Source organism: Plecotus auritus, assembly GCF_963455305.1.
Source record: "Plecotus auritus genome assembly, chromosome: X".
NCBI lineage: Eukaryota > Metazoa > Chordata > Mammalia > Chiroptera > Vespertilionidae > Plecotus > Plecotus auritus.
Window position 1 is genome coordinate 3,065,140 of NC_137784.1, and position 12,098 is coordinate 3,077,237.

At 56.8% G+C, this 12,098-nt stretch overlaps 1 protein-coding gene across 1 annotated transcript in view; it reads left to right on the plus strand.

Annotated features, from left to right (window-relative positions):
- Nucleotides 1–12,098, plus strand: part of SHROOM2 (shroom family member 2) — a 109,189-nt gene that overhangs the window by 67,741 nt on the left and 29,350 nt on the right. The window contains 4 exon segments of the mRNA XM_080653642.1: nucleotides 746–877; nucleotides 5,132–5,840; nucleotides 5,842–7,536; nucleotides 9,639–9,736. Coding sequence (XP_080509768.1) covers nucleotides 746–877; nucleotides 5,132–5,840; nucleotides 5,842–7,536; nucleotides 9,639–9,736 — 2,634 coding nt within the window.

Consider the following 12,098-nt stretch of genomic DNA (forward strand, 5'->3'; position numbering starts at 1 on the left):
GTTTAAAAAGTTTGAGGACCGCCGAAACCGGTTTGGCTCAGTGGATAGAGCGTCGGCCTGCGGACTGAAGGGTCCCGGGTTCGATTCCGGTCAGGGGCATGTACCTTGGTTGCAGGCACATCCCCAGTGGGGGGTGTGCAGGAGGCAGCTGATCGATGTTTCTCTCTCATCGATGTTTCTAGCTCTCTATCCCTCTCCCTTCCTCTCTGTAAAATATCAATAATAAAAAAAAAAAGTTTGAGGACCCCTGTATAGACAGCTGTCGTAAAGTCCATGCAGCCCATGTTCTGCCACCCGCGTTGTCAAGGGGTTTAGGTTGTACATGTTTTCTGGTTTTTCCTTTAGTATTCTTTATTGCATAATATTCTTTGTTTTTTTAAATGTATCCTTATTGATTTCAGAGAAGAAGGGAGAGGGAGAGGGAGAGAGAAACATCCATGATGAGAGAATCATGGACTGGCTGCCTCCTGCACGCCCCACACTGGGGACTGAGCCCGCAACCTGGGCATGTGCCCTGATCGGGAATCGAACTGTGACCTCCTGGTTTATAGGTCAACGCTCAACCACTGAGCCACACCGGCCGGGCATCAAGAGACATTTAAAAAGTGCGCTTGTGCCCGGGGACAGCGGGCAGCACCTGGACGTGGCGCTGTGCACCAAGTAGAGGTCGCTGTGACCTGTTGGCCGCCTCGGCATGGCGATGCCCTGTGCACAGTCCCTGAGTCGTGTGTGCACTCTCTTTCAGGAGGAACGAGCTGAGCTGGAGGCCCCACTCCTGGCACGCCACCAAGTTCTCCGACAGCCACCCCGAGACGCCCACCTGCCAGCTGTCCTCCGCTGGCGCCTGCCCACCTTGGCACGGCCGACACCACGCCAGGTAGGCGCGCTGCCCGCACGATGGGAGGTGTGACTCTGCAAACACGCCCAGCCGCCCAGCCCCGTCGGCACGGCGCCTTCCTTGAGTTTAGAATGGTTTTGTGTTCCTGATGAGAAAAGGCGTGGACACACCACTGCCGTGGGACTCTCTAAACGTGTTCGCCGTGCAGGCACGTGTGCAACATTTGAAAACTAAAGCTAGGACACCAAGGCCAGGACGGGCGATTTGCTTTCTGGTTTATGGTGTTTAGCGGCTGAATCAAGAGCCCGGGGCCGATTCCACTGGGCCGCCGGGTCGGTGGTTCTGAGCCGCCCTGTGCCCACAGCCACGCCCCTCTTTGGAGATGTTTACACGCAGGTTGAGGCCGCAGCTGCGCGGGTCGGGCAGGTGTATTTTGCAGAAGCTGCCATGGAGGTGGGGAAGCCAGGGGCTTCACAGCCCACATGCCAGGGCGGCTGCCAGCCTTGAGCCCACCCGTGCTCACCCACGGAGTGTGAGATGGGAGGTGGCGGTGGAGGGCCAGTGGAAGGGGAAGTGCTAGTCGACCTGGCCTGCCTGGAACCTGCATTTCACGCTGGAGGGCCAGCGCCAGGGGAGCACGTGACACACCGTGGTGGTGGTGGCTTAGAGAGGCTCCTGCTGGTCACAGGGCACTGACTGGTTACCTCAGGTTAGTGGCCATTGTCCTCTCCGGTGTCCTATTAGAAGGATGACAGTCATAGCAAATAGTATGGGCTTTATGTGTGTGCATGGGTGTGTGCATGTGCATGTATGTGTACCTATGCATGCTTGAATGTGTATCTATGTGCATTTTTGTGTGCATGCATGCATATCTGCACACAGATGTGTATCTATGTGTGTGGTTTATGCATGTGTGTGCATGCATGTGAGTGCATTCATGTCCGCATATATATGTGTATATATATATACACATATACATATATATATGTGTGTGTGTGTGTATATATACTTGTAGCCCTGCACACGAATCTGTGTGCCAGTAGCTCTCTGTGGGGCCTGGCCGCTCCACGCCCGCTGCCCAGAGGCTCTCCGCGGCCCAGGGGCCCATCCGCGGCCCAGGGGCCCATCCGCGGCCGGGTGCGGAATGCTTGCCTCGTCGCTGTGGCGATGAAGCAAGCATTCCGCCAGGCCGCTCACGCTGCCCGCTCTCAGTGGCCGCCCCCCCCGCCCCCCCGGGGACTGGGGGACTTGGGCAGGGCTGAGAGGACTGGGCGCTGCCATCTTGTGGCTATGGGTGCCGCCATCTTTGTGACGGAGTGATGGTTAATTTGCATATTACCCTTTTATGAGATAGGATATATGTGCATATATGCACATGGGTGCACACACAGGTAAGTTTGCATGCATATCTGTACACACGTGTGTCTGTGTGAACATTAGTTTATGCATGTGTGTGCATGCATATCTGCATATCCATGTGTGCACACATTAAGTGTGTCTGCACATCTGCACACATGTCTATGTGTACATTTGTGCATATGTGGGTGTATGCATGTGTGTGTATGCGTGTTTGTATGTGTTTGGGGCTAATGTAACCATGTCAAAATCAACCTTTGGCTGATAGTACTGGTCTGCTGTGGAATTGCACAGTCCTCATGTGAAGTGAAGGCAGTCGTGTCCAATGTGTATTAGCTCTCCAGCTCTTCACTGTGATAAGAGATGGTGGTAGTGGGAGCCCAGGGTATTTTTGAAAAACCACAGATTTTCATGGAAGTCTTACCACACAGCTGACAAGTGGGCCTTTTATGTCATTATTGAGCTGACTGGCTGTCATAGGCGCTCCATGAGGCCCGTGTGGCGGTTTCTTCATGGAAGAAGCAGGCGTGCTGCCCACATCCGCGTGGGAATAATGCTTACATGTTATTGACATCTCCTGGGCCTTAGGTTCTCATGGGAAAGTCACCTCAGGAGTGCTGGCGGGGGGTGGGCGGGAACGGACTCCATCTCTGAGAGGCCGCCTGGTGTCCTCAAGGAAGGGGTGGGCGACGCCGTCCTCCCTCCCCCCGGTGACGTAGCCATTCCCCGTGTGTCCTTCTGCTGCTCACGCGGGTCCCTTTCTCATCCTGGTTCTCCCCAAACCTAAAGCAGCCACAGGTGTGTGTGTGTTGGCTGGTTTTTGTGGTGGTTGTTTGTCTGTTTTGGGTTTTGATTGTGGTTTTTTTTTAAAATATATTTTATTGATATTTTACAGAGAGGAAGGGAGAGGGATAGAGAGCTAGAAACATCGATGAGAGAGAAACATCGATCAGCTGCCTCCTGCACACCTCCCACTGGGGATGTGCCCGCAACCAAGGTACATGCCCTTGACCGGAATCGAACCTGGGACCCTTCAGTCCACAGGCCGACGCTCTATCCACTGAGCCAAACCGGTTTCGGCGGGTTTTGATTGTTTTAATGTTGCAGCGGGAACCTGCTCTGTTGAGCTTTACTGAGAGCGTCTGACATGCGTGGACAGTTCCCCGGGGGAGAGTGGCCAGGCCCGCACGGTTAGGCCTCACAGGAGGATTGATTCCTGAGGTGACCACGTAGCTCCCTGCGTGTAACGCACCTGATGTTGCGTTTCCTGCTTAGACCCCATCCTCGTTCAGAACCTGTACTCTGGCCGCTCAGGTGCCGTTCCAGTGAGGCCTGCACGGTTTGATCAGGTACCTGAACACAGCGGCCGTCGGTGGCGCCGATAAAGCCTGTCACCCGAGTTGTCTCATCCAGCAGGTGCTCCGTGGGCAGCGAGGTGACACTGTGCTATCACTCCTTTCAAACAAAAAATTTTTTTGTTAATCCTCATCCGAGGATACTTTTTCAATTGATTTTTGAGAGAGAGAGAGAGAGACATCAATGTGAGAGAGACACATTGATTGGTTGCCTCCTGCATGTGCCCTGACCGGGGTTGGGGATCGAACCTGCAACCCAGGTATGTGCCTTTGACCAGGAATCGAACCCACGACCCTTCGGTGTGCAGGCCAAGGACCTAAGCACTGAACAACACGGGCCTGGGCTGTGCTATTCTTACTTTAATAGCTGGGGTTGGGAAAGGAATGTTCTGAACTTTCCCTTTTAATTTTAAAACTATTCTCCTTTGATTGCTTTTCTGTTCAAAATCAATAATAAAATCACTTCATACGCTAAACCAGGGGTCCGGGGTGTGTTCTGTACAGGTCAGGGGGTGCCTGTTTAAACGGGGGTCCACAGTGTGTCCAGTGGAGGTCAGAGGGCGGCTGTTTCAGACTCCGCATCCAGGGCTGTTGTGGCCATTCACGTCCAGCTGGAAGCAGCCACAGACCGTGTCAACAAGTGGCTGTGACCCTTCCCACCTGGACTTGCACTTCGTGTCATTTTCATGGTCTTATATTATTCTTTTTTAAAAATACATTTTTATTGATTTCAGAGAGAGGAGGGGAAAGGGAGAGAGAGAGAGAGACATCAATGATGAGAGAGAATCATTGGGAGGGCTGGGAGGCCTGGACCAGCCCTCCCAGCCCTCCCCCTCCCGCCGCCTCTCGGCCGCCAAGTCCAGCGGCAGCATCGACCACCTGGGCGGCCCCAGCATGCCCCTTCCTGGGGATCAAGCCCACAACCTGGGCATGTGCCCTGCCTGGGAATTGAACCAAGACCTCTTGGTTCCTGGGTCAGTGCTCAACTGCTGAGCCTCGTAGGCCCGGCGCACTATTATTCTTCTGATCCTATCCCCATCCCCCCACCCCAAAACCATTAACAAATCTGAGAATGGTTTCTGGGTCATGGGCTTCAGTGACCCACTGTGCCTACCTACTGCTTGACGGGGCGGGCGGGGGCGGGGGGAGCATGTGCACACCGGCACTGCTGTGGCCTGTGGGTGCGCGATGAGGGACGGACCAGTGGCACCAGTGTCTGTAGGACTCAGTCCTTCCCATCCCAGGAAGAGTGACTGTCGCCCGGCACCATGCCTGCCGTGTCCTGGCCCTTTGCAATAACTCAGTTCTTTTTATTTATTTATATTTTTTTAATTGAGTTCAGAGAGGAAGAGAGAAAGAGAGAGAGAGAGAAGCATCAAAGATGAGAGAGAATCATGATCGGCTGCCTCCTGCACGCCCCACACTGTGGGGATCAAGCCCACAACCCGGGCATGTGCCCTGACCGGGAATCGAACCGTGACCTCCTGGTTCATAGGTTGACGCTCAACCACTGAGCCACACCGGCCGGGTCTGCAGTGACTCGATTTTAACGCAAGCTCTCCCTCTGCTTCTTGCTTCCCAGCGCCTCCTCCCAGGACCTGTCGGGTGCGTGGGAGCCGACGAGCCTGCAGCGCACCTCGGACCACTTCAGCTCTCTGGGCAGCGTAGACAGCCTGGACCAGCCCTCCCAGCCCTCCCCCTCCCGCCGCCTCTCGGCCGCCAAGTCCAGCGGCAGCATCGACCACCTGGGCGGCCCCAGCAAGCGGGACTCGGCGTACGGCTCGTTCTGCACCAGCTCCAGCACGCCGGACCACACCCTGCCCAAGGCCGATGCCTCGTCCACGGACAACATCCTCTACAAAGTGGGCCTGTGGGAGGTGTCGCGGCCAGGCGGCCGGCAGGACCCCCAGGGCCTAGAGGAGAGGCCCGGGTGCTTCCCCCCCAGGGGCCCCCGGGACAGCAGCAGGAGCCCCCGGCCAGAGGACGCGCCCGAGCCCAAGCTGGCCACGTCGGGGAGGTCCAGTTTTGGGCCCATCTGGCACGTTCCCGATAAGAAGAGGGCACCTCCTTCCCCCCCGCCCCCGCCGCCCCCTCTGCGCAGTGACAGCTTCGCCGCCACCAAGAGCCACGAGAAGGCCCAGGGCCCTCCATTCCCCGAGGCGGCCACGGCGCAGCACTTTCCGGGCCTGAGCCGGGCTCAGTCCCAGGGCGACTGGAGGGCAGAGCCCGCCGATCCGCAGCGGAAGCTGGCACGCCCCGGTGAGCGGAGGCGGCCGGAGAGCTCGGGCTGTGCTGCAGGCGCCCCCCCCGGACTGCGGGTGGCCGTCCAGCCACGGCGCCCCCAGCCGGCTCCACGCCTCTCTGTCCAGCACCGACGTGCGTTTCCCGCCGTCTGCCTACGCATGCCAGCACCCGCGCCAGTGTAGCGACGAGAGTCCCTTCCTCCACGAGGGCCCCAGGGCCGCCGTGGTGCCCAGGGGGCAGCCGCGTGGCACCCTCGCTGGGGCCCCGCAGGAGCCCCCCGCCCGCAGCTTCCAGGATGCCAGCCCCACCCAGGCCAGGCAGCCCAGTGCTGCCGACCGGAAGGGGGACAGCGCTGGGCAGAGCCACCACCACTCCGTGGCCGCCAGACAGGGCCCCCAGGGAGGCGCACAGGCGTCTCAGCCCCGGGATGGCAGCTGGCGTTGCGGCTCGCCTCTGGGGCCCCATGCTTGTCCTGCCACACACGCGGCAGGCCAGAAGCCACGCTGTCACCCCCCTCAGCACCCAGAGGCCCTGGACGCCCATGAGGGGGAGCGGGGCGACCCAGGGGACAGAGGATTGGAGGAGCCGCAGAGAGCCCGCCACGGCGACAGAGCCGGCGCGCAGAGAGTGGCCGGCGGCTGCCAGTGGGCCGACGGGGAGAGCGGCAAGATCTCTGCCCACGGGACGCCCCTGCTGCACTCGCTGACCCGGGAGGGGCCCCGGCCCGAGGACGGCCTGGAGGGCGGCAGGGAGAGGCCAGCGCCCTTCGATGCCCAGGTGGGCAAAGCCACCCGGAGGAGCGACCGCTTCTCCACCACCCTCCGCAACGAGATCCAGCTGCGGCGCGCCCGGCTGCAGAAGAGCAAGAGCTCCATGGCTCTGGCCGCGCCCGCCGAGGCCGGCAGGGAGGCCGGCGGGGAGGCCGGCAGCTGGCGGGGGGCGCTGGGGGCGCCGGCCCCGGGACCTCCACTGCTGGGCACCTACAAGGACCACCTGAAGGAGGCCCAGGCCCGCGTCCTGCGGGCCACGTCATTTAAGCGCCGCGACTTGGACCCCAGCCCAGCGGACCATTATGCCGGGTCCCGGGAACCCAGGGCCGGGGACCACCGCCCAGATCTCGATGCCGCCCCCCAGGGGGTGGGCCCGGCCAGGCCACCCTCATCCGGAGGGGGCCCGTCCCACGTGGCCCGCATCGGGGGCCGGAAACGGTTCACGGTGGAGCAGAAACTGAAGTCGTACTCGGAGCCGGAGAAGATGAACGAGGTGGGGCTCTCGGGGACTCACCGCCCCCGCCCGCACCCCGAGGACACCGTGGGGACGTTCGCCGACAGGTGGAAGTTTTTTGAGGAGACCAGCAGGCTGGTTCCGCAGAGGCCCAATTCGAGGCAGGCGCTCCCTGGGGTCCCGAAGGAGAAGCCGGACAGGCTGCGGGCCGCGCGCCTCGGGGACCAGGGCGCCGAGCCCCCGCCCCAGGACAGGGCCCGCACCACCTCCTTTGGAGAAAACGCCGACGGTCCCAGGAAAGCGGGAAGGACGGGGAAATCGGAACCGCCACAGAGGCTCGGGACCTTTGCAGAGTATCAGGCCTCATGGAGGAAACAGAGCAAGGGCCCGGAAGCCAGGGGCTCGGGGAGGTACCACTCGGCCGACGACATCCTGGACGTGGGCCTGGACCAGCAGGAGAGGCTGCAGTATGTTCACGAGAGGTCACGGTCATCGCCCTCCACAGACCTTTACAAACAGGTGAGCGTACACTCGGGCAAGCTCATGGTCACCCCCACCGCTGTCTTTTATTTTTTATTTTTTTAAATTTTATTCAGAGAGGAAGGGAGAGGGGGAGAGAGAAAAACGTCAGTGATGAGAGAGAATCATCTATCGGTCGCCTCCTGCATGCTCCCCACTGGGAATCGAACCCGTAACCCGGGCATGTGCCCTGACCGGGAATCAAACTGTGACCTCCTGGTTGATAGGTCGATGCTCAACCACTGAGCCATGCCGGCCGGGCTTGACCACTGTCTAAGGGACCTATAGGGCACCCCCCAAATATAACGGGCCAGCACCAGCATGACTTGCATCCACTACATTGCAGCATTTATGGTGCTGTTTGAGCATCCATTTGTGTGAAAGGGATCTGGGGCGACCTCGGCTCGTTCACGGCGCTTTTAGGTGTCGTGATTCACCCACAGCGGGGGTTCCCAGCCCCTCTCTGGCTGCAGCTGTCTCCCCTTCTCTCAGTAGCTTGTCTCTGCCTTGGTTCCGAGCAGAGAACTTGGGGGAAACTGTAGAAGATGGCAAGTTGTCCTCTGAAATGAAGAGAGGGTTTCAAACACGGATGGCATTTTACCATTTAATATTTTTAGTATCTGTTCTTTTTAGTATTTTTCCCCCCAAATATTCTTAAAGATGGCTCTCAGGCAAATGTAATTAAAAAGCCATGCAGCCCTGATCAGTGAGGCTCAGCTGGGTGAGTATCGTCCTGTGCACCAAAAAGATCGCTGGTTCGATTCCTGATCGGGGCCCATGCCCAAGCTGTGGGTTCAGTCCCCGGTTGGGGTGCACACAGGAGGCAACCAATCTGTTTCTCTCTCACCTCTCTCTCTCTCTCTCTCTCTCTCTCTCTCTCTCTCTCTCCATTCCTCTTTCTATGAAATCAATAAAAACATTTTTTTAAAAAGGCACTGCATCATGACATTATTGCACTTTTTTTTTAAGGTAAGAGTTTTGATGGTCAGAGTTGAGGTCAAGTTTCTAGCAAGCTGCCTATCTGTGTCCATACTTTGACACCAATAGTTTCTCTCCCTCTCTCTCTACTTTTCCTGCCTCTTAAACCTGCACTTGTATTTGTCCAGGAACAGATTTCCTGCAGCACCAGGTGCAGTTCCTTTTTAAAAGAACCAGCAGTAAAAAAAAAATAAAAAAAAAAAGAACCAGCAGTAAAGCCTGGCCGGTGTGGCTCAGTGGTTGAGCGTCAACCTATGAACCAAGAGGTCACGGTTCAATTCTGGGTCAGGGCACATGCCCAGGTTGTGGGCTCGATCCCCAATAGGGGACGTGCAGGAGGCAGCCAATCGATGGTTCTCTGTCATCATGGCTGTTTCTATCTCTCTCCCTCTTCCTGCTTCTCTGAAATCAATAAAAATATATTTTAAAAAAAGAGAACTGCAGTAGGATATCGCACAACATTCAGGCTGTGTGTGTGGAGAGTCTGGGTTCTGGAAGGCCGGGGACTTCAGGAGCGTGTGTTTCTGCCCTGGAGGTGCCCTGGCCTGCGGCCCGCGCAGCGTGACCCGTGAGGAGTCCCTGCTCGCTCAGTCAGGAGACAAGGATCCCACAGGCTGGCGAGTCCTGGGCTCCAGGCTTCGCCCCAGTGAGTCAGGACCAGCCGGTTGGGGGTTTTTGGCCAGTGTGCCCGCGGCGTTACAGCCCTCGTGTAGGAGTTCTGCTTCCTGCCCAGGACTGTGGTGGACGTGGGTCTGATGTGTGTTTTTTTAAAATATATTTTTATTGATTTCAGAGAGGAAGGGAAAGGGAGAGATAGAAACATCAATGATGAGAGAGAATCACTGATTGGCTGCTTCCTGCACGCCCCCCCCACTGGGGATTGAGTCCACAACCAGGGCATGTGCCCTTGACCGGAATCGAACCTGGGACCCTTCAGTCCGCAGGCCGATGCTCTATCCACTGAGCCAAAGCGGCCAGGGCGGTCTGATGGGGTTTTGGTGCAGCCCACGGCCGGCGTGGGGACCAGCCCGCAGGCTCGCAGGGCGCCCCCACAGTGAGGCTGGTAATAATGGATGTCTGGGTGAAGGCGGCCGATGACTCGGTCTCTGTGCTGCCCGTGGCAGGAGGCGCCCATCGAGCCGAGGCGACAGGCAGAGGACCCTGGCGAGCACAGAGAACATCCCTCCACAGCCCCGGTTGAGGACGGGGGTCCCGCCCCGAGGTAGGTAAACTTGGGGAGGGGTGACTAAGAAGGCTTCTGGGGGTGGGTTTCTTTATGGTGATGAACGCCTGGGTAAATAGGGTCGGCGTCTGGGTTTGGCCAAACCTGAAGCGGCTGCTAACAGGGCGATCCAGTGTCCCCGGTGCGGGCCCCTCCCCCGTGGGTTCGCATGCTGCCGGGAGAGCGCCAAGGCAGTGATGCCCTCTAATGCCATTGTGGTGTTTTTGGTTCTTAAAACGGCTGCTGTGTTTTCCGTACAGGGAGGTGCTTTATGTTAATAGAAGGGGAAAGCCCGTGGGCTGAGCCCCAATGAAATGCTTTCTCCGGCAGCTGGCTAGAGGGGCTTTTTTTTTTTTAATATATTTTATTGATTTTTTACAGAGAGGAAGGGAGAGGGATAGAGAGTTAGAAACATCGATGAGAGAGAGACATCGATCGGCTGCCTCCTGCACACCCCCTACTGGGGATGTGCCCGCAACCAAGGTACATGCCCTTGACCGGAATCGAACCCGGGACCCCTCAGTCCGCAGGCCGACGCTCTATCCACTGAGCCAAACCGGTTTCGGCATGGAGGGGCTTTAATAAGCGGGCGCACAGCTGGGGTGCTGGGCAGAGGCTCCCAGTCAGTTGCCTCGGAGGGTTGTCAGTCAGGAAGGAGCAGGGCGCGCCTCTCCAGATTGGATGTGTTTTAATTTTAATTTTTAAAATATTTTTATTGATTTCAGAGAGGAAAGGAGAGAGAGAGAAACATCAGATGTGGAAGAATCATGGATCGGCTGCTTCCCGCACGGCCCCTCCTGGGGATCGAGCCTGCAACCCAGGCCTGTGCCCTTGACTGGAATTGAACCCAGGACCCTTCACTGCACAGGCCAATGCTCTTTCCACTGAGCCAAATCAGCTAGGGCTTGTTTTAATTTAAAAAAATATATATTTTTTGCTGAAACAGGTTTGGCTCAGTGGATAGAGCGTCGGCCTGCGGACTGGAGGGTCCCGGGTTCGATTCCGGTCAAGGGCATGTACCTTGGTGGCGGGCACATCCCCAGTGGGGGGTGTGCAGGAGGCAGCTGATTGATGTTTCTCTCTCATCGATGTTTCTAGCTCTCTATCCCTCTCCCTTCCTCTCTGTAAAATATCAATAAAATATATTAAAAATAAATAAATAAATAAATAAATAAATAAATAAATATTTTTATTGATTTCAGAGAAGAAAGGAGAGGGAGAGAGAGAGAGAAACATCAGTGATGAGAGAGAATCATTGATCGGCTGCCTCCTACACACCCCACGCTGGGGATGGAGCCCCCAACCCGGGCATGTGCCCTGACCGGGAATCGAACCGTGACCTCCTGGTTCAGAGGTTGACGCTCAACCACTGAGCCACACCGACCGGGCGAGGGTTTGTGTTTTGAAGCTGCTGTGCTGTGAGGCGTCTTCAGGATCAGCTGTGATGTACACACTGCGTGTGTGATGTACACACTGCGTGTGTTGCCAGGGCTCTGACGTGGTGGAAGGGTCCAGTGAAGGGGGAGGGGCCCTGGGCTGCATTTGTCATGGGTGTCTTTGAGCAGACTGCCTAACCACTCAGAAGAAATTAGTTCCAGAAGTTTCTGCTTTGGGGCTATAAACCCGGCAATTTTCAGGACTGTGGGTGCTGCTAGAGCGCGAGATTCTAGGCTAGGAATGTTGAGGCGTCGTTTCCAACTTTTCTCGGCGAGAGTTCGGTTTCTGAAGTGTTGGCAAGAGGGAGTGCCCGGGAACATCGCGCTGCGGAGTGAAAGCAGTGAGAATTCAGGCAAGGGCCGGTCTGACCGAACACAGAGCCCCTGCCGCAGAGATTCCAGGCGCCCCGCGTTGCACGGCGGCTTAAGGTAACGTAGACGTGTCGGAATGAAGAGTAAACCGCAGATCGGATGCGCAGCGCCAGACAATGAAACGTGGTTTTTGTTGTACTTGGTTGGGATGACAAAAGAGCGGCAAGGTAAGAATTATTGTTTGCTCATGCAACCTGAGACTATTTTTGTGGGGTTCCGGAGTCTGTGTTCTTTTAAATTTTATTTTAGTGGTTGATTGATTTGAGAGAGAGAGAGAGAGAGAGAGAGATCAATTTGTTGTCCCACTTATCCATGCATTCATTGGTTGATTCTTTTTTTTAAATAATTTTTTTAAATTGATTTCAGAGTGGAAGGGAGAGGGGGAGAGAGAGAGAGAGGAACATCAATGATGAGAGAGAATCATGGATCAGCTGCCTCCTGCACGCCCCACACTGGGGATCGAGCCAGCAACCCAGGCATGTGCCCTGACCGGGAATCCAACCTTGACCTCCTGGTTCATAGGTCGATGCTCAACCGCTGAGCCACTGCGGCCG